The 23,424-nt window shown below is 41.7% G+C and overlaps 1 protein-coding gene across 4 annotated transcripts in view; it reads right to left on the minus strand.

The window, feature by feature from the left end:
- Window positions 1-23,424, minus strand: part of CEP112 (centrosomal protein 112) — a 1,991,189-nt gene that overhangs the window by 732,914 nt on the left and 1,234,851 nt on the right. For all 4 annotated transcript variants that reach the window (XM_069199882.1, XM_069199881.1, XM_069199883.1 and 1 more), the window contains one exon: window positions 16,520-16,702. In XM_069199882.1, the coding sequence (XP_069055983.1) occupies window positions 16,520-16,702 (183 nt within the window). The remainder of the gene's footprint in view (window positions 1-16,519; window positions 16,703-23,424) is intronic.

Here is a 23,424-nt window from a genome sequence, read left to right on the forward strand (position 1 = left end):
TGTACAGCATGTGATTCCAAGCATATCATGTAATACCCCATGCAAGAAAAAGAAAAGAAAAGCTGCTATTTGGCAAAAACATCATTTTACATAAAGAAAGCAATTATGCTCATCTCTTAGTGAAAATACATTTGGAAGCAGATAACATCTGTTGCCACAATAAAAGGAGATAATATCTGTTGTCACAATAAATATTCATTTTGAAGTAGAAAAGAGCTTCTTTTTGGTGTGTGTGGCAGAGTAAAACATAGCAAGAGGTTCGACAAAGAAGACAGAGAAAGGAAAAATAAGAGTAGTACCTCAAACACAACACGATCCAAAGAAGGACAGCAATCAAGCTGAAGCAATCAGTACTTGGTCCATTCTTCAGATTAAAGAAGAGGTACTGAAGTCACCCGAGGCTGGCCAATTAGAAGGCAGCAAATATGAGTGGCAATAAAGCAGGTTTTTTTTTTTTTAAGTGTAGCCCGTTTTCCTTAAAGGAAAACGAGCTGCACTTAAAAAAAAATCCGAAACCTTTAGTTTCGGAATTTTTCAGGGCAGGTAGTGGTCCCTTGGACCACTACCTGCCCTGAAAAAATATTTTGTGGTCCATTCACAAAGGGGAAGGGGTCCCATGGGGACCCCTTCCAATTTGCGAGTGGGTTACCATCCACTTCATACCACTGCGAATCGCAAATAGGAAGGGAACACCCCTTCCTATTTGCGATTCGGAAATGCATTTTGCGAGTCGGTCCCGACTCGCAAAATGCATTTCTGCATAGGAAACTCTGGTTTGCGACTCGCAAACGGCAATTTTTTCTGTTTGCGAGTCGCAAACAGTTTCCTACATCTGGCCCTAAGTCTTCAAATAGTTGTATTCACTTACAAAATATAGAACACAATGAGCTACTACAGATATGCATAATTTTAACTATAAAAAGCAACTCTGCAATAAAACTCTCCTGGTGCAGAGAGGGGAGATATTTAACATGGGCCAGTCTAAGAATATCATAGAATAACAAAATGCATTAAAGTTTGAACTAAAATAAAATCACAAAAACATGAATATGCTAATTCATCAAATGCCCACCCCTTTGGAAATGGTAAGCACAATGAGCAAAGCCACTTTGAATCTAGATGGATGATAAATGGGTATAAAAAAACGTTCAGGTAGGGCTCTGGTCCTGGACCAAATGTTATCAGAGGAAATCACCTATTTTAATAAGTTCCCTACCGCCCTGGAAGTGTCTCTTTTCTGTTCCCCCAAAAATGCTTTTCTAACCCGAATTTTAACAGATTTTCTGATATTTCATGTGGAGTCATACAGAATTCAGGATGGCCATTTTCTTAAAAGTATCCCTAATGTAATTTAGCCATCCTGTTTTACCAGAAGACTTCCAATCCAATGAGTCAGTTATGATCTAAAGAGTATAAACAGCCGCTCGGTTAGTCTAGATGGAGATCCGTAGGAGAATGGGTGCAATTATTGTATGCTCCAGGTATCGAGTACTAATTCTTCACGGCAAATAAAGTGAGGTGTATTCTGGAGAAAATCCTGAAGCTATTTTCTTCTATTGGTAGGTTTGACACATCAGCAGTGCCCCCAAACACCCGCAAATCAGGTGGCAACACATTCACTCCTGTACACAGTCTTAATATAATGTTTTCTTCTACTCTGAAAAAATGAAAAACTGCACCCAGGGATTTCTAGAAAGCAAAACCTTCTGTTTTTTAAGCGATTGGCCTGTCTATCTGTCTGACTGGATGAGACACCCAAATGGGAGAAATAACTAATTTTCATCATAACCTGGTCATTAATAAAAAACTGTGCTGGACTTCATGTATTTGGGTCTCACAGTGCATGTATGTCTTTGGAAAATTAGTGGAAACATTTAAACTACCAGTAAAAGACATGTAACTTTGTGTCTGATTCTATAATCCATTAACAGTGCGGGAAATTAGAACAGCGCTGTCGTTTTGCAGCCAGAAATGTATTTTGCTAATTGAGCTGCACAGTAAAAGGTCAGTCAGTTCGACAAATGATGATTCAGACGGAATCACAACCTAGCATACCTAATTAATTTTCATTATGTAGGTTGCAAATTGTAACACGAACCGATTGGTCACAATCAGAGTGATAGTGGACTGCAAGGGTCAACCTCCATGTTTGTGATGATTTCAAATAAAGTCAACCACTTAATGAAAATGGGGCTGCTTTTCAAAAGAAAATATTTTTTAAATAAAAAGTTCACTGAGTATTACCAGTGACCCTGTGGGCCACCTCGTACCTTGAAACGTTTAGTCAAATTCACCAAGGTGAAGGGTCCAAAAGTGACTCCTGCCCTTTTGTGAATAATCTATCACAGGAATTAGGAGTGTGTAACTTTTCAATGGTTTCTAACGAGAACTTCAGTTACACAGCATGTATACATAGGGTACAGATTTTGAATTTAACAGGAACACCGCTTCCGAATTATGAATCGGCAACTATTTGAAATCTCTTTTTAAGAGTCGGTCAATGTTTACTGACTCCACAATGGGATTCATACATAAGAAATACCTACTATGTGGCTGCAAACACTCAGAATTTGGAAAATTTAGTGTTTACAATTGCAAAATAGGTCAGTACATAAGAGCTATTAAAAATATTATTTTCTTTTTACCGTATTTTCTTGTTAATCTCTCCTTGGACGACCCTATGACTTGTAAAGAGTAGAAATGGAAGGATGACCAGCAGTGGAGAAAATTAAAAAATTCACTGATGGTCAGTACTATTTCTATGGAAGTAAAACCAAATCTTCTATTGACTCTGTTGTACGCCTAGTTAGGGTAAATAAAAGCTAGGTGGAAATGCCACTGTATATTTAGAAGACAATAAATCCAAACTGAAATATTGTTCTAGGGTGCATGATCCTGCTCCACAGCTATGACAACTTTCAGGTCATAACAACACGCATAGTAGTCCAGGCCTGTATTCTGGCCATCAACTTTTTATCCACCATTTCAACAGATCCATCAATTAGTGAAGTTAGGGGCTAGCATTTAGGACCACCTTTATCTCCCTTATCAAAAACTAGGACGGTGATGCATTTGGTCCAGGACCAGAAATATCCTCAGAACTTGCAGCACAAAGATGGTCCTATGCCCTCTCCTGCAGAAAAATCTTACATTTTTGGGTGGCTCTATTATAAACTTTGGTACATTTCTTCACTTTCTTTTGACCGTAGGTAGAGTGCTTCATCGCAGCCCTCCAATTCTAATTGGCTTAAAAAAAACATTATCAAGCCATTTGCCCGTCAGATGCTGAGACCTGCTGTAAGAGGAAACACAGAATTTAAGGTGAATCCCCTACACTATTGCTGAAGGAATTCGAAAACTAGGTCTGCGCGAAATCTCAATTACGCCAGCATATTCAAGTAATTCCTAGAACTTCGTTTTACCCTTATCGTGCAAAATTCCTAAGATTATAGAATTACGCCACTTTACGTAATTACATGCCAATTGCAGTACACATTTACAGCAAGCACGCCATTGTAATACATTACGCACATGCCCAGCAATAAGTGTCTGTGAGCCGAAAATTGATGCAAGTGTGACTTTTGCATCACAATATAGTGTTAAATGATGGATTTACATTTTGTGTAATTATGCATATATTTTTGCCAAAATTCCATGTAATTGCACAAACTTTTGCACACCCCTTCCAGATGCACATCATGTGTCTGCCAGGTATCTACTAAAACAATTCTCTGAGAATGTGTACTAGAATGGAGCCATGGCTTATAACCAAGCTTCAACCACGGCAGCAATGGTCCAGGAGATGATTATGAAGCCCTTATATAACAGCACAAGTATTGTCCAGAGTGACTATCTGGGTAAAACTGCTCTATTACGTTTTTGACCTACCTCGTAAATGGGAGGTGATGGTTAGTGCAAATCTTCTAAAGATTCCAAGGGAGTAGATCTGTTGGATGTAAGGCATTTCTCTTTGATTTGTGAATTCAGATGACCACCTCTAAAGAGAGTGCATCAAAGTACCCTGGCTGATTAAGGTCTGTAGAAAAATCCCACAAAATGGCTTGTATGGAAGTATGGGCACCTGAATATTACACTGGCGTCGGACTAGATCCGGAAGATTTTCAACAGTGCCTCTGTGTACCTATTGATGGTGTTGTGTGGCTTTGTGCCGACATTGCTCTGCAGAACCGCATATATGTGCCACTAACATGTGCTTATGTCAGTTGCTTTCAATGCTGTACATGACCCCAGGAGCAGAGCTCAACAGCAAATTGGCTTTGACCTGCGTGCATGTCCATAAACATAGGACATTTTTATTTGGAAAAGACTCTAGCCAACAGTACTCCTCAGGTGGAGGGTCAGTGAACTGGTTCAAACCAAAAAGTCCAAATGGACCAAGCGGGTAAACTGCCCACCTCGGCAGACCTGGCTGCCAGACAGTAGTGCTATAAGAAGCATGAAGTGACGTGCAAGTAGCAGCCTGGCAAATGTCTAGAACGGGCACTCTGCATGCCAACACAAAGGTAGCAAACTTGGTACTGGTGGAATGAGCCTGCAAATCTTATGGGGGCTGCGTCTTAGCCAATGTGTAGTAGGTTTTAATCCACTGAGAGATAATCCTCTTCTGCACTGCCTTGGCCTTCTTTGTGCCAGCGAATGTCACAAAGAGCTGACTGTCCATGTGATGTTCTCTGGTATCATGGATGTTAAAGCAAAGAGCCCCTTTAGGAACTTTTCCTCCTCCTCAGAGTGGGAGAGGTGGAACGAAGAATGTAAGGGAGGCAATGATTTACCTGATGTGAAAAGGAGTCACTGCTTTTGGGAAAAAGTAAGCTTGGGTTCTTCACAACCCGCTTGTTTGGGAAGAAAGCAGTGTATGACAGGATGATGGAGAGGGCCTGCAGCTCACTCACCCACCATGCCGATGTTATGGTAATGAAGAACTCTATTTTGAGAATGAGAAGCTCTAGTGGACAGCTGTGCAGCAGTTCAAAACAAGTACATATCAGGAATGGGAGGGCCAAATTAAGTTCCCACTGAAGCATGATAAAGGGAAAGGGTAACATAACATGTTGCAAATCCCACAAATAATGTATCACAATGGGTGACTTAAACAATGAGGGCTGATCTGGCAACACGAAAAAAATAAACCAAAAGAACTGACAGGTACCCTTTAACCCTAGGAAGTCATTGCTGGGCTAGAGACAACATAAAAAAAATACGTTAGAGAATCTGGTTTGAAGTGGGTCAATCCTTTGAGTACCGCGCCAAACCCCAAACTTGTCTTAATGACAGGCATATGCTGATTTTGTTGAGGGATGCCTGGCTGTCACAATGGCATCTACAACCTAGGGAGGGAGACTGAATACAGTCAGCTATCACCGGTCAATCTCAAGCATGGAATCGAGGATTGTGCAATGCAAAACCCGGCGCTGCTTCTGCGGCAGAGGATCCTCCTGGAGTAGCATCCCAATCAGAGGCCAGATGCTCAAGAGTTCTGAATAGCACACATTTCGGGCCCAATCCTGTGCCACTCGGTGACATGAGCTTGGTCGTTCAGAACTTGGGGCAGGAGAGCTATCAGCGGAAAGGCATACAGGAGTCCAGAGTTCCATTCTAGGTAGAAGGCATCTCCAAGACACAGACCTCTTGGTAACTCCAATGCGCAAAAGTGTTGCCATTGCACATTCTCAGCAGTGCCGAAAAAATCAAGTTAAGGTTCTCTCCATTCTCAGAAGAGACCTTGTGCACCTCTTGAAGTAACTGCCATTCGTGATCCTCTTGGCATCGGCAGCTGAGTTCGTCCATCCTATGGTTTAGAGATCCTGCCAGGTGGTATACTACTAGGAAAGTCCACTGGTGTTCCAGCCATTTCCTGAGGTGTAGTGCCTCCTGGCATAGGGTCCACAACCTTAACCCGCCCTGTTTGTTGCAAAACCAAATGGGTGTGTGGTCTGTGAGCACCTGCCCCATCCTCCCTTTCAAGGAAGGTAGGAAGGCCTTCAATGCAATGCGAACATTCCACAGTTCTAGAAAGTTGAAGTGGAGCCGGGACTCTGCTAAAGACCGGATGCCTACTGATCACCACCTCTCCCAGATGACCACTCTAAACCAGAAGCTATGAGCCGGTCAACTTTGTCAGCTCTGGGTGGGGTAGAGAGAGGGGCCTGCTCTGCCGCTGACCCTGGTGACGTCCAGCAACCACCACTGCAGATCCTTTGCAGTCTCCTCCAAAAACGGCACACTACGACTTCAAATCCCCAGGTGGAATCCACATATACCACCAGGCGTGTTTGACCAACAAGCAAGCAGGAGGCCATCAGTCCCAGCAGAGTCATTCTCACGAAGATCCAGGAGAGAGGCTGAGACATCTGGATTACAGCACAAATGTCCTGGATTCTCCTTTCTGGGGGAAGACATGAAACTGTAACTTGTCAGCAATGGCTCCGAAGAAGGGGAGTGTCTGTTAAGCACAACGAAATGAGGTGGTTCGCCATAGTCTGGAGGTGATTCACAACTGTCTAGGCTGAGCCACCTTCAACAGCCAGTAATTGAAGTGGGGAAAGACTGCAACACCTGGCCTCCAAGGATGTGCAGCAACCACACCCATCACTTTTGAGAACACTGAAGGCCAAAGAAAAACAGAGCAAACTGGAAATGCTCCTGCCCAAATGTGAATCACAGATAGCATCTGTGGGCAAGCAAGACAGGATGTTACCATCCAGTCTCCAGGGTCGAAGGCAGGGCCAGGGTGAGCATCTTGAATCTGTCCTGTCACAAGGAACCGTTGAGAAGGCAAAGGTCCAAAATAGGATGAAGGCCTATATCCTTATTTGGCACCAGAAAGTAGTAACCAAGGCCATCATCTGATGCCAGCACCCTCTCTATTAAAAGGGCCTACAGTACCTGCTGGAAGCAGGATAACTGGTACTCCGTCAACTGTTTTGTGGATGATGAAAGGAATAAGATGGCAGAGGAACAAGAAATGGTAGGGCAGAACACTCAATCAATCTGTGGGGCCCATTTATCTGAAGTTATTGTCTGTCACCATGGCGGCCAAAAATGAATTCTGCCTACAGAAGGGTGGCTGCATGCCTCAAAGGACGCACTAGGTTTTTAGGCTGCAGCAGAGGAAGAGTGCGGAAAACTGTGCTGAAAGCTCCCCCTGTTTTCAACATGTTCTGTGGGTACACGGACTCATCACAAAAAGGCAGTTGGGTTTGCTGGACAGACTGAACTTGATGGCTATATTGGAAGCCTCTACCATAACCACAGAGGAGGCGAGACTGTTGATGCAGCTGAAGTGGCAGGGTAGATAATGCCCTAAGAGGCACCTGGTGTTAACAGAATATGGTACAAAACAAGTTGATGAAAGTCCCAGTTGGAGGCTCTTCATAATATGCCAAAGAGCTGCAGCTTCGCTTCACAGAATTGTACAATTTGGTGGAATTGCCAATGGCACTTGAAACTCAGGCTGCTTGGAGACCAGGGTCGGAATTGTCTTAGAAGGGGAGCAAAGCTGAGAGGTATGCTGTCACTCTTGCGCCTTTTCTGGAGCCTAAAAGTGGCAAAAAGGGTCTGCTTGGACCTTTTTCCGACTTACTCAAAGACTTTGGCAATGACCAGCCACGGGAACGACTTTGAGGCACCACAGGTAAACTTGATGGGGGTGTCTCCAGACATTTGCTGGTGACTGTCCCTACAAGGTTCAAACACTCGTACTCTTTTGAGTTGACAATTCCCTTGCACATTGATATTTTCAAACAATTTATAGAAGATAAGTTGCTCAGGAAGAGACAAGAGATAGCTCCAGATCCGCGTCCGGTGGCTCGGAAAGAAAGGAAATGACGTCAGCATGTGCGAGTAGCCCCTGAATGTGGTTCAGCGCACCACTTCTGAAGCAGAGCGATGACAGCATACAGCCACTCGGCACCACCTACCAGCAAGCAGAGATACTGCTTACGTTTCGGTATCCAATGTGGCGCCCAGGGAATATTCAAAAGGTGAGGAATCTGTATGAAAATATCATTATGTGATACATGATTGCCCTTACTTACATTAATGTTGTAATTCAGCCAGTGAACAGTACTACTTTTTAGCTGCATTTGGTTTTCATTCTGAAGTCGAAGTTGGGGGTGGATGGTTGCTTTTTTAACACCAAACCAAATATTGGGGATGGGATGTGAGAGTAGTTCTAAAACAACAGAGCTCTGCTGCTTCATTCGTATATTGCTTTAGTTGCAGATATATTAACAATAAATTCAGAAACTGTTACACTAATAGGAAGATCAGGACAAGTAGCTACTCTATGCATAATGGGTGCATTCGGTAGAAATAACACCTTGGCCTTCTGTGCAGACTTTCCATAAGCCATGGCAAACGGTACTACTGTGTGGTCTGATCACAGGTCTTGATTGCTCTGGCTTATGGTTTAACATGAGTAAGGCAACTTTCAATATCGGACAGCTTTTGCTTGATCCTATATAAAACAGACACAAACAGACACCTGGATCTCTCCACGAGTAGGATGGCACTATGATACAATTGTACGTGACTGTACCAAAACCTAACTTAGAACGTTATTATGATGCCCTTCAGTGGGCTCCAGATACGGGGAGGCGTGTACATCTATTCCCACCAACAACGTATGATCTGTTACCCAACAATAAGAGGGGCTGGAACACAGGTTTCACTTGATAAATGCACGTTATAAATAGGAAAAAGATTTTGTAGCACTTGTATCTTAAGTCGTCAACATGATTAAATAATTTAGAGGTAAGAGAATAGGCAGTTAAAAGTGAGCATAATTTAAAAACGGAGTATTATGAAATAGGATATAAAATAGAGTGTGTACATTTCTGAAACTGTGAGGCCACAAGTACAGCGCACAGTCCCAGGAAAAGAAAAGGTGGAGTGACACCTAAAAAAGTCAAACAGTCAATCAGTAGACATTATAGACAAAAGGCATCTACAATAGAATAGAATGCAACACATTTAACATCAAGATATTACAGAGAAACTGAAAGATAATATTGGAAGTTTAAAATAGATTCTAACTCTATGCCTGTCATTCCGAGTTGACTGTAAATGCGGAGGCAAAATCTAATTAGGGGTTCCCCAGTTGTTTTTGTGCCAATTCCAATTTTTCTCTGGTGGAGTGGGGAAAGTGGAATAATGTGGCAAAACTGCAGAAAATACCGTTTATGCACTGCATATCCCTGTGCAAACTCCATGAGGCAGTGTCTACCAGAATATGAGTAGGCACAAAAATCTAAAAGCGTGATTTCCGCTCAACTCCTAATGTGAAATTGGTAGAAAATACTACTTATGCCTATTTTCGACTTTAGCGGGACAAAGAATGAGCCTGTTTATCATTATTCAGAATAGGTAATAGGCAACAGAGTAGTGGTGTGATATGACAGAATCCGGTTCTCTGTTAATAGCCTTACAAGGAAACTTGAATAACAACATCTACATCAGCTTGTACTGAAGAAGAGCTTTAGGCAGCAGGACTTAGTGACAGCACAGATAATATAATTCTTTATAGAGAGTTTGTTGTGCGCAAATCTGCATAGGCTGAACATAGACTCCAAATACATATGACAGCAGAGACGGTAATACAATGTGGCTAGTCAATACTAGTACCAAAAAGGCATTAAACAAAGCCTTACGTCTAAAGTGAATATACAGAAACTGTCACAAAACATAAAGCTTCATTCGCATCTTAACAAGAAAGAGTGCATCTAGGCTATATGGTCTTGTGAGGAAACACCACTTTGTGCAGTACAACAACCATTACTGAGAAAATCAAGAAGTCCAAGTATTTCCAGTAATCACGTTAAAAATGTGGAACATTCAATCACGGAAGAGAAAAAAAGTTCCCTTCAATTTCAGCATGTGCCCTAATTTTGTCCCCTTTGAGATTCCAGCAATATTGCTGGTGAGACATCATTGGGTTGGTACTTATAACGTGTGCCACATATTAACAAAGGTGAAAGGGACAAGCGGGAGGATTTCCAAAGGCTCGTCCCTTTCACCTATACTATTAGCTTTGTCCTCTGTCTGGCCTGGATAGATCCTTTGGGTACAGGTCCATTTGCTTTGCTAACAATGACTAGTTAATAAGCAAACTGGACAGAAATGGTTCCTCATCAATGGCCAAACTCAAAATTTACTTCACTGCCGCCCAGTAATGGAGGACTTATAACTATCTCAAATTTAACGGTGATAAGGTCAAGCTCATTCTGCTAGGAAGGAACAGTGCTCATTTGGATGCCATCCTTTAGACCCATAATACTGGGCTCCCCTCTTCTCCCATAGAACAGGGCAAATGCGTGGGAGTGATGTTCGATCAGAACATTTCCTTGGCACCACAAGTGGATGCCTCAGCCTTCAGCAACTCTGCCATGCTATGGTTGATAAGGAGAACCTTGTCTTTTCTCCCCACGGAGAAGCATGCCAAGGTGGTAGAACCCAATGTTCCGTCGAGGATCAATTATTGCAACAGCTTGTATCCAGTAGTGGCTGCTATGTAGTGGGGCAGCACACGCATGTGGGGGGTGCAGGGGAGGGCAGTAACAAAAAGAAAGTAAAAGCACCTACGTACTGCTCACCGCCATGGTGCTCCTCTGCTGCTAATGCTTAGGCTCCCAGAGTTCCCTACGTGAATCCAGTCACTGCTCTCAAGCTGGTAATACTATTACCCAGCATGAGAGAGGTTCTGGGATTGGTCTGAGCGGGCTAGTTTTGCGCTCCCATGGGGACTGGCAGTTTGTGCCTGCTATTCTCTACTCGGCAACGTAGCTCGGGTTGCAGAGGTCTCAGTGCGCATATTGGTTTGGTTGTCCTAAGACAGATGGCCAAACCAAAATGCACACTTGCAGCAGTGTCCACCACTCCTCCTCCATGATCGCTTCAGTGCTGTTTTCATGATGGCCCCCCCCCTAAGACTTGGCTCATGAAGAAAAATAGAATTATAAAAGAATTGTTTTATTATCATTTTGTTTTTCATGTTTGTGTATGATGGCAGGGTGGCAACACTCCTCTGCCATAACGGGGGAGCCGCTGCCTATATCTTGGTCAATCAAAAAGATATATGGGGTTACTCACTGCCCTCTCTGGGGTAATATCTTGCAAACTAAAAAGGAAATGAGAAGCAGAAAAAAATACTATACAGCCTCACTATACCTCCCACAAACACTAAAAAATGTGTGTTGGAGTACGACAACTAAGTTGTCAGGAGTACAATCATATAATCAATACTTGGTGTGCCAGCGTACTTGAATGGTTCAACAAAGACTCAGAGAATTCAGAACATTGTAGTAAGAGTAGCCTGCACCTTGAAAACGTACAAGCATAAGTCAGAGGCTTATAAAAATGGCCTCACAACACTGAAAATACTGGGGTCAAGGCAAGAGCACTGTCGGAAAATCCTCCAACACCATGGGCTGTGTCTTAGTGATCTTGTAAAAAGACACTTGTCAGGATCTGACTAACCTCTACTCCACATCTGATCTTCACTCCGGATCCAAGATCGTTTTTTGGGGTTGTGTCCAGAACTTGTGGCTTCAGGGCTGGGACAGTGCCAAAGCAGCCAAACAGGGTAAAGGGTAAGGGTGCAGCCTAGTGTTGTTGGGGGCCAGGGAGAGGCCTAATGAGGCCAGTTAGTGCTAGGAAAGTCTGTCAGAGGACCCAGCGGATCCATGCAGCACAAAGGCACTCTAGGGGTAGGCCAGATCGTCCAAAAAAGCTGCAGCATGATGTTCTCTAACGCCTCTACATGCTGTGGAGTAGAAGATGGCCAAGGGACTTCATAGTAGATCGGCTACATCTGGGGAATGGGGTAGTAGTTGGACCTATTGAGTGCTGACTGCGTAATCTCACCACGGAGTGGGATTGATGGGGAGATGACTCCTTTCTAATCTTCTTGTGCTTACACTGAAGCTTGACCTTCAGCTCTGTCCTGAACTTACCCAATGCCAAAAACCTGGACTAGGAATTGAAGGAGGAACAGGGCTTGGACTTAAACAACTGCTTGTCCTGCTTTTTGTGCTTGGCTACATACAACCTTGCCTCCCACTACATGATGACCTATTTGTCCTTAAGGAAGCATCTGACGCATGACTTTGAATCATGCTTGGATCCGAGACACCAAAGGCAGATGTTGTGTAGGTCTGTAACTGATACCTGCTTCATAAAGGTGTGGCTTGTTTACCAGGAGACACACGTAAGTGCTTTATTTAGTCCATAAATCACTATTTTTAAAATTATTTTAAAATTAGGATTAATCTGTTGTAATATTATTTTCACCTCATTCTTTTTTGGACTTACCACTTTCTTCTAGATGTTCTTGATGTAGGTACCATCTCAGTACTTGCATCAAGTTAAAAACTTATAATAATGCACCACACGTTATATCCTACCACCCCAGACTAACCTGCCAACAAATTAGTCAACTGGAGTGGCTAAAGAATAAACCACAGCTATTCCATCCATCAACAAAGACAGCCAAATAAGAAAAAACTACAAACATTAGTTCTCATGCTACCAGCCCTAGTACGGAACTCTTTTCCATTGCAACTAAATGTGTTTACATTACTCCTTCAATTAATAAAATAACTGACATTATTGCTCTTGCAAATACTGCACTTTACACAGAGCTACATCTTTCCAAGAGCTTGACGGAGCAGTCCCAATGCCTTGTAATAGACTGATTAATGAATTTTATAAATGTCTCAATATTCTGTATAAGGAATTACATAAGCATTGTATGGGTATCCAAATTGTCTTTCTATCTTCGAATATCTATCATCTTTCCCATGATCTACACAACAATTTACTGCCTCGCTGAGACCAGATTCACGCTCAATAAAAGCATAACTACTTCATGCATCTTTGTACCAATCATGCTCACTAAAAGCATAACTAGTTCATGCATCTTCGTACCAATCACACTCAATAAAAGCAAAACTTCTTGATGCATCTTTGTACAATCTGCCTCAATAAAAGCATAACTTTCATGCATCTTTCTACCAATCACGCTCAATAAAAGCGTAACACATTCATGCATCTTTGTACCAATTCTCATTTGCGTATGCAAATATTTATGTGCTAATTATTCCATGTAATCATACCTAGCGACTGCAACGTTCACAGTTTACTTTCGGGATGATCTTTTTGTCACTCACAAAAACCTAAAATTGTTATGTGATTAGTATTTCTGTAGTAGGTTGTCTGGTCTTTGGTACAGTAAAGTAGTCATAAAAAATACAAATAAATACATTTAACACATCACTCGCTATAAAGTTTAAGATGACACTGATATCCGAGAAATGTGACCATCAAAAGAAAGTGATAACTCAAAAAGGATTACAAAAGAATTACGGAATAGAGGGGAATGGGACAGGAGCAACAGTATGAAGGGGAAAAGGAAGAGGCCAAAAGGATCTTTCAGGAAGGGATCTGAAGCAACCTTCAGAGTGAATGTAAAGAGCTGCACTTTCTCGAGGATGGCCACACAATGTAAGAGATGGTTTTTAATGGTGCCAACCAAAAGTAGCAAAGGATAAAAATATCTTAGATCCATCAATCCAGAAATATCTGTATAGGGCAAGAAGGATGGGATTAAGTCAACACTGTGAGCAGACAAAGATAAACTATTTGGCCAGAGACAGAGCTTTGAGGGCCACCACACCAACCTTTTCACCTTACCTACTTGGAAACCATGTAAGCAGGAGTTAAGCATAGTCAAGAGAAGAACAGCAGTTAACATTGGTGTTGGGAATCTCAAAGACCTGATACAAGCATCTACCACAAAGGCTGTTAATGCCCAACTTTATTAATTGAATCAAGGATGAACATGATCCTTTGTTGGCCGAGATCAGGATGTCTTTGTTGCTTCGAAAACACTGGTTCATTTTACTGTCTTTTGAATTATGTGAGTTTCATGCGTCCCGCAGCATTAAACTACAGTTTCTGGTTTACATTCCCAAATGTTAAAGCCGCTAAAAGTACTTTTAATAAATATTCAGGTTCTGATGTGTTTAGTTTTATTCACAAGTATAGTTCAAATGCGATTGCAGTCTCTCTGAAATGGCTGTAAAATATATTTGAACGTTGAAGTAGAACAGACTTAACTCACACCATATTAATTGGCGTTATGTGCTTTTTAAGATGGAAAATTTATTTATTTAACTTTCCGAGTGGTTTGTGCTGTGTATTTTGCTGAGGGCCATCTTATGACGATTAGCTGCACGTCTGCTAATCTTTGCTGACCATGGGCACCATCTTTCTGAGGCTGAGTGTGTGCCATGCAGCACTATTTCTTTTGAGAAAAATGCTTGCCAATTCTTCCTTTTTAGCAGAGAAAAAAACACAATATGCAATAATGATGATGGTAACTTTTGGTGTAAAGACTGGCGCAGCAATAAACAACGACCAAATAAGCAATGAGAGTTAGGAGCGCTGACAACTGATATTCCATGTGTATACTTATGCCATATTCGTGTAGCATAAGCGTAGCCAAAAGGGAACAGAACACTCAGACAGACAGTGACTGCATGTTGGGTTCTAAGAGTTGAACTGCAGGGTTTGGGAGATGAAGTGTTCTTCAAAAAGGCGGTTCTTCAGCTCTTGCCTCAACAGAAGCAGAATTGGGGCAGGGATGTTGTTCTCGATTCCAGGTGCATAAATGGAGGTCTGTTACATTTTTTTAACACACTTCTTCTAGTTTGTCAGACATAAGTAGATTTGCAAAGATTTCACAAACCTGACTTGAACTTGCTTAAGAATGCAAGATAAGATAGCTGGTAAGAACTCTAATTATCAAACGAGAGACATTTAGCTAATTGACATACACACGACCTTCTGGATTATTTTCTTTACTCACTCCCCAAAAATTGCATCAAGGAACAAAATAGTAATTTCATAGGAGAAGCCAAGAAAATGTTTGACGCCCAATATGCCCCTCCAATCATAGGGAAGTTGTAAGCATGAGCACCACAGATTTAGCAATCATGTCTGCATGCACTAACATGTTTTATATAATACCGGAATGTCATACAACTCTCTGTCCTATTATCTACTGTGCCTACTAAAGAGCAGAGCCTATATGTTAAGAACGTAACTGAGTCATACAGGTGGACATTTTGTTCACCAGTGTCATCAGCTGAAACAATTTACTTGATTGTTAGCATGCTCCGCATTTACATTGATAGAAGGCTGCATTCATCTGGTAGGTGGAGTCAAAGATTGACTTGGTAAGAATCCTGTGTTAATCTGGGTAACAAATGTCTGAGAACTTTCTTACCAGAAAACAGCACTCACTCTAATTCCGAATAATGTTGTTAAAGGCAAGATTCAGACATAGTCCTACCATCTTCTCTATGCGCTCACCAATATACATAAAATATGCTAAATAAATAATTTATTTGAATGGCTGGAAGGAAATGGGAGCATATTTTGAAACTGCCACAACAGTTATGTTCGCAAAGATGTACAATATGTAAGAAAGAGAGGTCCACTAATATGTAATAGGTAATACATATGTGGTTAAATTTCAATGTCCTTATTGACGAAAAACAACAATTTACCTTTTATAAGTCAAAGGCCTACAAAACTCAAAAGTAAATGGCAACATTTTGTAAAGATATATCATATTCTTTTTATGAGCGATTTGCGCTTTCTGGTTCTCAGGCCTCTTTGTTCTGCACTTATACCAAACTACCAAATAATATTAAAAACAATATGTAAAAACACAGAAAAAATTACGTTCTCGTTGGTAACTTAATAAAAATAGTTTTCCATGCTGACAGTGCAGATTTGATCCAGAACTTTGAAGAGTCAAATGCAGCCACAGCTGGAGGTTAGTTAGTCTGACAAATGGCGTCCAACCGTGCCTATACAAAGAAAGGATAGGGAGGGCGAAGCTCTGTCTTGTGTATGTGTGCAAGAGAAAATCATAACCCCGATGTGGGACGGTCCTAAACTGAACAAGCCTTACTCAGACAGATGTAATCTGATAAAAAAGAAAATATAAAGGGGAAAATTTACAAAAAATAACTACAATTTGGTCATTTCTGAAAGCAGATATCAATGGCCACCTGCCGAGCGTGGATGAAGGGGGCTAGGGGTGGAATGCTTAAATGAATCAGATTTTTCCCTCTATTGGGTTTTGAGGAAGGAGGCAAATGGCAAGGGAGGGGTTGGTGAGGGAGGAGCGACAGGATCTCTCTTTTTTTTTTTAATGGAAAAAACCCTGAAATCCATCATGAAAGAAAACGAGGCAAGATTATAAATAGGAGGCCGAGTTATGGCGCACCATGGGATTTTTAATCTGGTAGCCTGTGGTTTCTGCACTTTTAAGCCTGAGTGTGCCATGTTCCAAAAGGAAAGGGAATGTCAATTTCGCACCAAACGCGAAGCATTAGCAACATAAATATTTTTACAGCGCACCGCATAACATGTATATGTATTTCATTTTTTCCGCTGGCGCCTTTAAAATATCAATGATCGGTTTTACCTGTGCATCTTGCATTCGTTGCTCCTGCGCCTTTTCCTCATATTCCTGCATGGTATTGTCTATCTGCTTCTCCAGTTTCTCAATTTCCCGTTCATGGTCTTGGACCAGGCAGTCCTTCTCCTTGTTGTGCTGCTGGAATAGGTGTGCCTTCATCTGCTCATGCTCCAGCTTCAGCTCCACGATCTGATTGGATAATGAGGAGACAGTTCATCAATTGCTCATCCTTGTCGTCATGACAACGTTCGCAATGTGTAATATCCCTTCACCAACTAACCATCATTTTTACATCACTGTTACCTCACCTGCATAAGGCGGAGGACATCTTGAATTGATTTGCCCCAAAATTTAAAAAAAATGTGCATCAAACAAGAGAATTTACTAGCTGGAAACCAATGTCTTTGCCCAGTCTCCTGAATCCCAAATATCATTCCTCATGTTGCAGTGTGTACATTTATGTGTATTAAGTTGCTGATCGGTAGAAGACACTAAACATGGTTTAAAAAAAGAATTTAAGAATTTCTTCCTTATTTCTCAAACAGAAGCTTGTTAAATTGAATAGGCTAATAGTTGTCTTGCCCCGCGTAATCCCCTCCCCCTATTCTTAAATATGATTTTCAAAAAGAAAGCTTTATTAGCTCACTGTCGGCTCCGTACATCAATATAAACAGATGTACGTGTTTCGGAGGAGCACCTGCTGGGCTGCAAGCTTGTGCCATGATTTCATAAGAAGCTTTCTCTTCTCAGGCCCCTTTCCCAGTCCCCACCACACTGGATATCGTGACCTTGGCCGGACTTAGCCTCTTCCTGCTAGGGCTGAATGGCAGCCCGGGACCCAAGGCCTGGTCGCCGCAGCTTTGATACTAATCCTCCCAGGCTGCGCACAAAGGCACCCTACCTGGTCTGCAAACTATAGCAGCAAGGCCGCCTTTGAAGCAGGTGATGAATAGGGACTGCAGGAAGCCGCTTCCCCAGCGAACTCCAGGCCACACAGCTGCTCCGAGCAGTCACTTGGATTTTGCTTCAGTTTTGGTGGATTTCAGATGAGAAGAAGAGAAAAAGCCCGCTGTTTATTATGAATATATTGCGTTATTTTTAAGCGTGGGAATGCTTCCTGCTCCAAAATGGGGGAAAGGGGCGAACAGTAGGAGACTGTTCAAAATCGATCGTGTTTACGCTAGGAAATCAGGCAGACCACCTCTTCTTAAAGCAACAGCATTCCATTCTGCAGGGCGGGCTTTCCCATCACTTCTGTTTTACACTGAGCTGATTCCAGATCTGCCGCAGTTATCAAACATTGTAGTTACCTAATTCTTATCACATAGGTTTTAGATAAGAACATCATTTGGGATTAGAATTGAGAGGTATGAGTGAGAAATAGAGGGGTAGTGCCAGTCCACCAATAAACATCTGGCTATCTGACTATTATAAAGGAAGAGGAAATATTTACTGTATATTTCATAAGACCGCTCTCATGCTCAGCTCAAAAATAAGTAATAATTGTGAATAAAGTACAATAGTTCTTCTCGAATGAAATGTATGTTGGGGTCACAACAAGATTATTTACTCAAATTAAGCTGTAGGTAAACAACTATCATGTAGGGGGTGGGCGCAAAAACAAACACTAAGGTAAATGCTTCAGTCTGACGGTGGTATTATAGTTTCTAAGAAAACAAATACAAAGAAAAATAACGGAAATGTCATTTTTTGGTTTGAGATAAACTGCAAAGTTAGTGAATATTGGTAGAAAAGTCTAACCGGATTTCAATTGAAAGGATTCTAAAAGTAGGCTCAGGCACGAACAGGTTCTGCAACCACAAAACGGAGGCGCAGGGAAATCGTGAAATCGTATTCGCAGTAATCAGATAATTTCCAAAAGCCGCACCATTCTGGATTGGATCCCAGTTAATCTTATATTCACTCGTCTTCAAATGTTTGTACTGTTGGGCCCCAAATAACTGAGGTCATTACATTGTTTATTTTCCCTTACAAGCACTGGGGTCATCTCCGTCAATATCATTAGACCTTCATAGTCAATCGCTCCTACTTTCACTGAAATCTAAACACATTCCTTTTTTAGCTGCACAAGCAATGCTCTTCTGGGTGATCCGCCACCTTGAGATTTTTGCTGAATAATGCTCTATACAAACGGGTAAAATTATGGATCCTACACAGTGTTGTTGCTGATGCTTGTAATGAGGCATTGCTTACACACAGCCACAACCGCCGCAGCTGGTAATGTTCCATATAAGGAGAAAGAAAAGAAGTTCACTATGGTATTAATCACTTGTAACCAAAAATGACTTTCATTTTGAAGTCCTTGATTTTGCATTACACAGTGTAACAACTACCCAACGAGACCTAAGTAATCCTAAACAAAACCAATGCTGCAGAAATCAAGTTTCTTGGGTGTTACTGGTTCTCCAGCTGCAGGATGTAAACCAAAGGAATGCTCAACTCAGATCCTGAACCACTTTGCCAGGGTGTCTTCAATAGTACCCTGGAAACCCCAAGAGAAACAGACCTATTTCACAACATTATGACACATTTCACTTAAATGTCTTGAGGACTGATAAGCTATTTTAATATCACAAATGCATTTATGTATGCATTTGTTTCATATAACATCGAACAACTGTCGAAATACCACTTTAGGGCACTTTTATATAACTCAACAGGAAATGGGCTGGCAGGCAAAGATGTCTAAAAATTAGATAATAAGAAGACTTACATCACAGTAGCTGATGTAGGGACAGTGAGAAGAAAGGACTACTGTAAGTCTCTTTTTGAGGCAGTTTGAGACTGGTCGAGTACAGGGGTAGACCACCACATATGAAAATGTTCAGTCACTACTTCACTTAACTCCACTGAGCATTCAAAAGGTAGTTTAAAGAGCTCAGTTATCAGTTGTTTTCTCAAGGGTTTCCTGTAGAGCAGGTGAGTTGTTGTCCACTGAAGGAAAAATGAAAAGAATTCCAATGCGCAGAGGTCCCGTATTTTGTAGGATCAGCCTTTATGTTCTTAGCCGTTAATACTGAAGTGGAAGATCCATCTGAATGTATGTATCCTCCATCCAGGACTCTAATTCTAACATGTTTACATACTGAAAGAGTGTCTTTGGGGCATATAACAAACTGCCTGCCATCCAAAATTAGATCTATAGTAGTAAGATCAATGGCTGGTCCTCCCACCCTTTCAATGGTTCCTTCGCACAACCAACATTCTGTTCAAAGTACAGGGCCTGCTGCACAAAGGGCCATCCACCTCCAATAGGTGAACCTGCAGACCACTAAGAACTGATGGATCTTCCTCCTGTCTCTCAAGGGTCACATGCCAATAGCTTGGTGAGCACAATAAAGGTCTTGATTGGGTGGGTCACCTTGTCTACTCTGCCATCTGAGCCAAAGTACACGGCGAACCACACGACTAGAAGGGATTTAAATCAATACTCGTAAATTACATATTAATACTTCAACATCTGCTCTTGCATTTCTCTTCAAACATAGCCTTACGCAGGAGGACATAGAGTTGTGCTCCATCTCTATGTCAGTGAGTGCTATGAAGTGTTTTCTAATGAACTCTGCTCTCTTCCCCCTAATGTACACAGTGACATAACAAAAAGATGTTTCAAATCCAGATTATTTCTCAGACCACAGAGAACAGTTAACTCCCAATTTCCCTAGGTTTTGCTCCATTTTCCCCTCTCCACCTCTGGTTTTATTGTTACACTTGCCAGGATGGCCTCAATACAAACCCAGTGGGCCTTCAATGTAAACAAAAGGTTGCCACATATCAGTAATAAGCGCAAACTAGAAAACACTGATATTTGTAGCGCACAACCCATAGGTGTCCTTCAGCCTTACCCTCTCCTCCTATGAAAGGAAGTTTCTTACCTGTAACTCCAGTTCTCTCTTAGGGGTATTTCCATGATAGTCATAAGCGTTGAATAGTTCCCCCTGCCTGTGGGGACCCCGGAGCACTTTTTCCAATATAACGTCTTAAATGTTCATGTCCGCTTTACTTCAGGAAGGCTGCAAAGTCTCTTAAGAATGTCAATATGCAGCCTAAAGGAAAGACTCCAGTGTCCAAAATTCTTCATCCGGTTTGCTTTAAAAAGGACAAAGCTAAGGCACATGCATTCAAATGCATGAATGAGTTGAACATTTAGCAGGAAAAACACATTACAGGTGTGAGGGATAAGTAATGTGTGGTAGCATCACAGAAGTGGCAAGAGAACATCTTGTCCACTCCCAGGACCCCCGGACCACTCCTAGCAGTGGTGCCCCAGGACCCCAGGGAGATCATTCCGGTGTGGTGATCACAGAGATAGCGTCTGGAGGTTCTTTTGAAATGGAGAGCATTGGGGCTCACACCCTTACATCTTCTTCCAGTTTTTCGTCCAAACAGACATGTTTCATTCGTATCTCTTTCGAAGTCGCTCATTCTGAGACATCCCTGAGCTAGTGTGAATGCTTTGGTGGGGTAGATCCTAACCAGTTAATAGCCATGCAGTGCTTTGCCTGTAGAAGGTTAAGTATTGCAAATTTCCTGATAAGTCGACTTCATGGTGACTTGATGTACATGGAGAAAATCTGCCATTGCTTCCTTTTAATATGAGCCTAGAGTGCAAACAGTTTTTGTTTGTTGCCTACAACACAAGAATTATCCCACGTGCAGGATGTACTAAAATGGGGTTAATTTGTGCGTGCACCAAAACACCTGAGGAGGTCCCGTCCCATGAGCAAGTAATTAAATGAGTTGGTTAAATAACTGTTTCTTTTTATTGTAGGGTATAAAGGTACAAAGTTTTGTTGCGTGTTGTCCACGGTGCAAACTATAGTAAAAAGAGTTCAATTATTTAGTGGCCAATGAAGAATTTTAAGGCCACTATTTATGCCCTTGATGATGCTGCACTCAATTGAAACAAGAGTAAATAAAAAAGAAAAGACCTGCTGTCCATAAGACAATCTAGCTAGACTTCCAAAATCAATTCTTATGTGGGTACCCCTTTTACAGGTGCAGGGAATGCTCAGTAATTGTCACCTACGTGTCATCCTACAATAAACTATGCCCAGCCTTTACAGTTTTTTGTAAGTCGCTAACACAGAAAGTTTCTAGCATTCCGCACTCTTTCAAGTAGTAGTATTAATTGTCTTACTCTTGGGTCTCCACACAGGTCAAAGTGTGTGCATTTGTCCATATATCTGATACATCAGTTCATACTCTAACGGAGTAGAAGCTTAAGCTTAAACACTGTGCCACAATGGAAACTAATGCTCTGAAGTGCCACCTACGATGTACATAGTAGTAAGAAGGAAGTACACTTACCGCTAGGTTGCGTCCAGAAGAGTAATTTGAGAAGCAGACTCCTGTAGTTTTGCAAAATTGCTCCTTCTGATTTCAGAAGGCTGTGCGGTGGTATTGTAGCGTAACCATATACTTTGCCCCAGAGGGCATTTTAGGGCTACCAGGTCTACTGCAATGATATTATATACAAGGTCTTTAAAACAAAACTTCTCTCAGCTGTAAAGCAAACGCTGTAGCCCTGAAAAAGCATAACAGACAGTGAGTGGTGGGAGGGGTTCTTGTTGTGGGGTCCACACTAACATAGTGTGGGGAACCCAGATATGATGTAGACAAAAAGAGCATTTTGAAGGTGGTCTCATTGTCCTAGGACTAACACAGGCTGAGTTATGAGCAAAAATGTTTTGTAAAAGTAATGTCCTAAAAAGCACTATGGGGTGAGTTTTGGTGCCACAAATATTATAATATGTTGACTGCAATACTCAAAACAGCCCCTAAAGAACACCACAATAAAAATAGCATTTGGAGGAAACATGGTCACGTAAACATGCAGTCAGCCCTTAGAGAGCATAGCCACAGCAAAAAAAGAATGGGAGAAAGTAATGCAGTATAGCTATACATTTAACCCTGGAGGACATAGTGCATTACACATTTTCAAGGATAGCAGAACTATTACAATGATATTACAAACAAGGCCCATAAAACAAAACTTCTCCTAGCTGTAAAACAATACTTCCAGGCATAAGAAAACTTAAAATGATGACAATGAATAGTAAAGGGATTATTATTTTGTAGTCCCCACTAAATAGACCCAGATATGATGTAGACAGAAAGAGCACACCGTGGTCAATGATTTGCAGGTGGTCCCATTGTCCTAGGACCACCACAGGCTGAGTTATGAGAAAACATGTTTTGTAAAAGTACTGCCCTGCAAAGCATTATGGGATAAGTTTCCGTGTCAGGAATATTTTAGTATGTTGATATGACTGTAATGCTTAGAACAGTCCCTAGATGACCCCACAATGAAAATAGCACTTGTAAAAAACATGGTCATGTAACTGTATAGTTAGACACTAGAAGGCATAACCATACACAAAAATAGCAGAGAGTAATGCAGAACAACCATATTTTAACCCCTGAAGAGCACAGTACATTACACATATTCAGTGCTAACAGGCTTATCGCAATTTTATTACAAAGAAGGCCCTTAACCCCTTCGCTGCCAGGCCTTTCCCCCCCTCAGGTGCCAGGCCTTTTATTTGGCTATTTGGGGCAGTTCGCACTTAGGCCCTAATAACATTTTGTCCACATAAGCTACCCACGCCAAATTTGCGTCCTTTTATTCCAACATCCTAGGGATTCTAGAGGTACCCAGAGTTAATGGGTTCCCCTGAAGGAGACCAAACAATTAGACAAAATACAAATGGGGAAAAAGGGCTGCAGAAGAAGGCTTGTGGTTTTTTCCCTGAAAATGGAATTGTAGGAAAATGGCTCCCTGTTGTAGTTACCCCCCCACTTTTTGCCTGATATGCTGACTTGACTGAGAAGTGTGCTGAGACCCTGATAACCAGGCCCCAGCACCAGTGTTCGTTAACTAAAAATGT

This window comes from Pleurodeles waltl, chromosome 7 (genome assembly GCF_031143425.1).
Source record: "Pleurodeles waltl isolate 20211129_DDA chromosome 7, aPleWal1.hap1.20221129, whole genome shotgun sequence".
Taxonomy (NCBI): Eukaryota; Metazoa; Chordata; class Amphibia; order Caudata; family Salamandridae; genus Pleurodeles; species Pleurodeles waltl.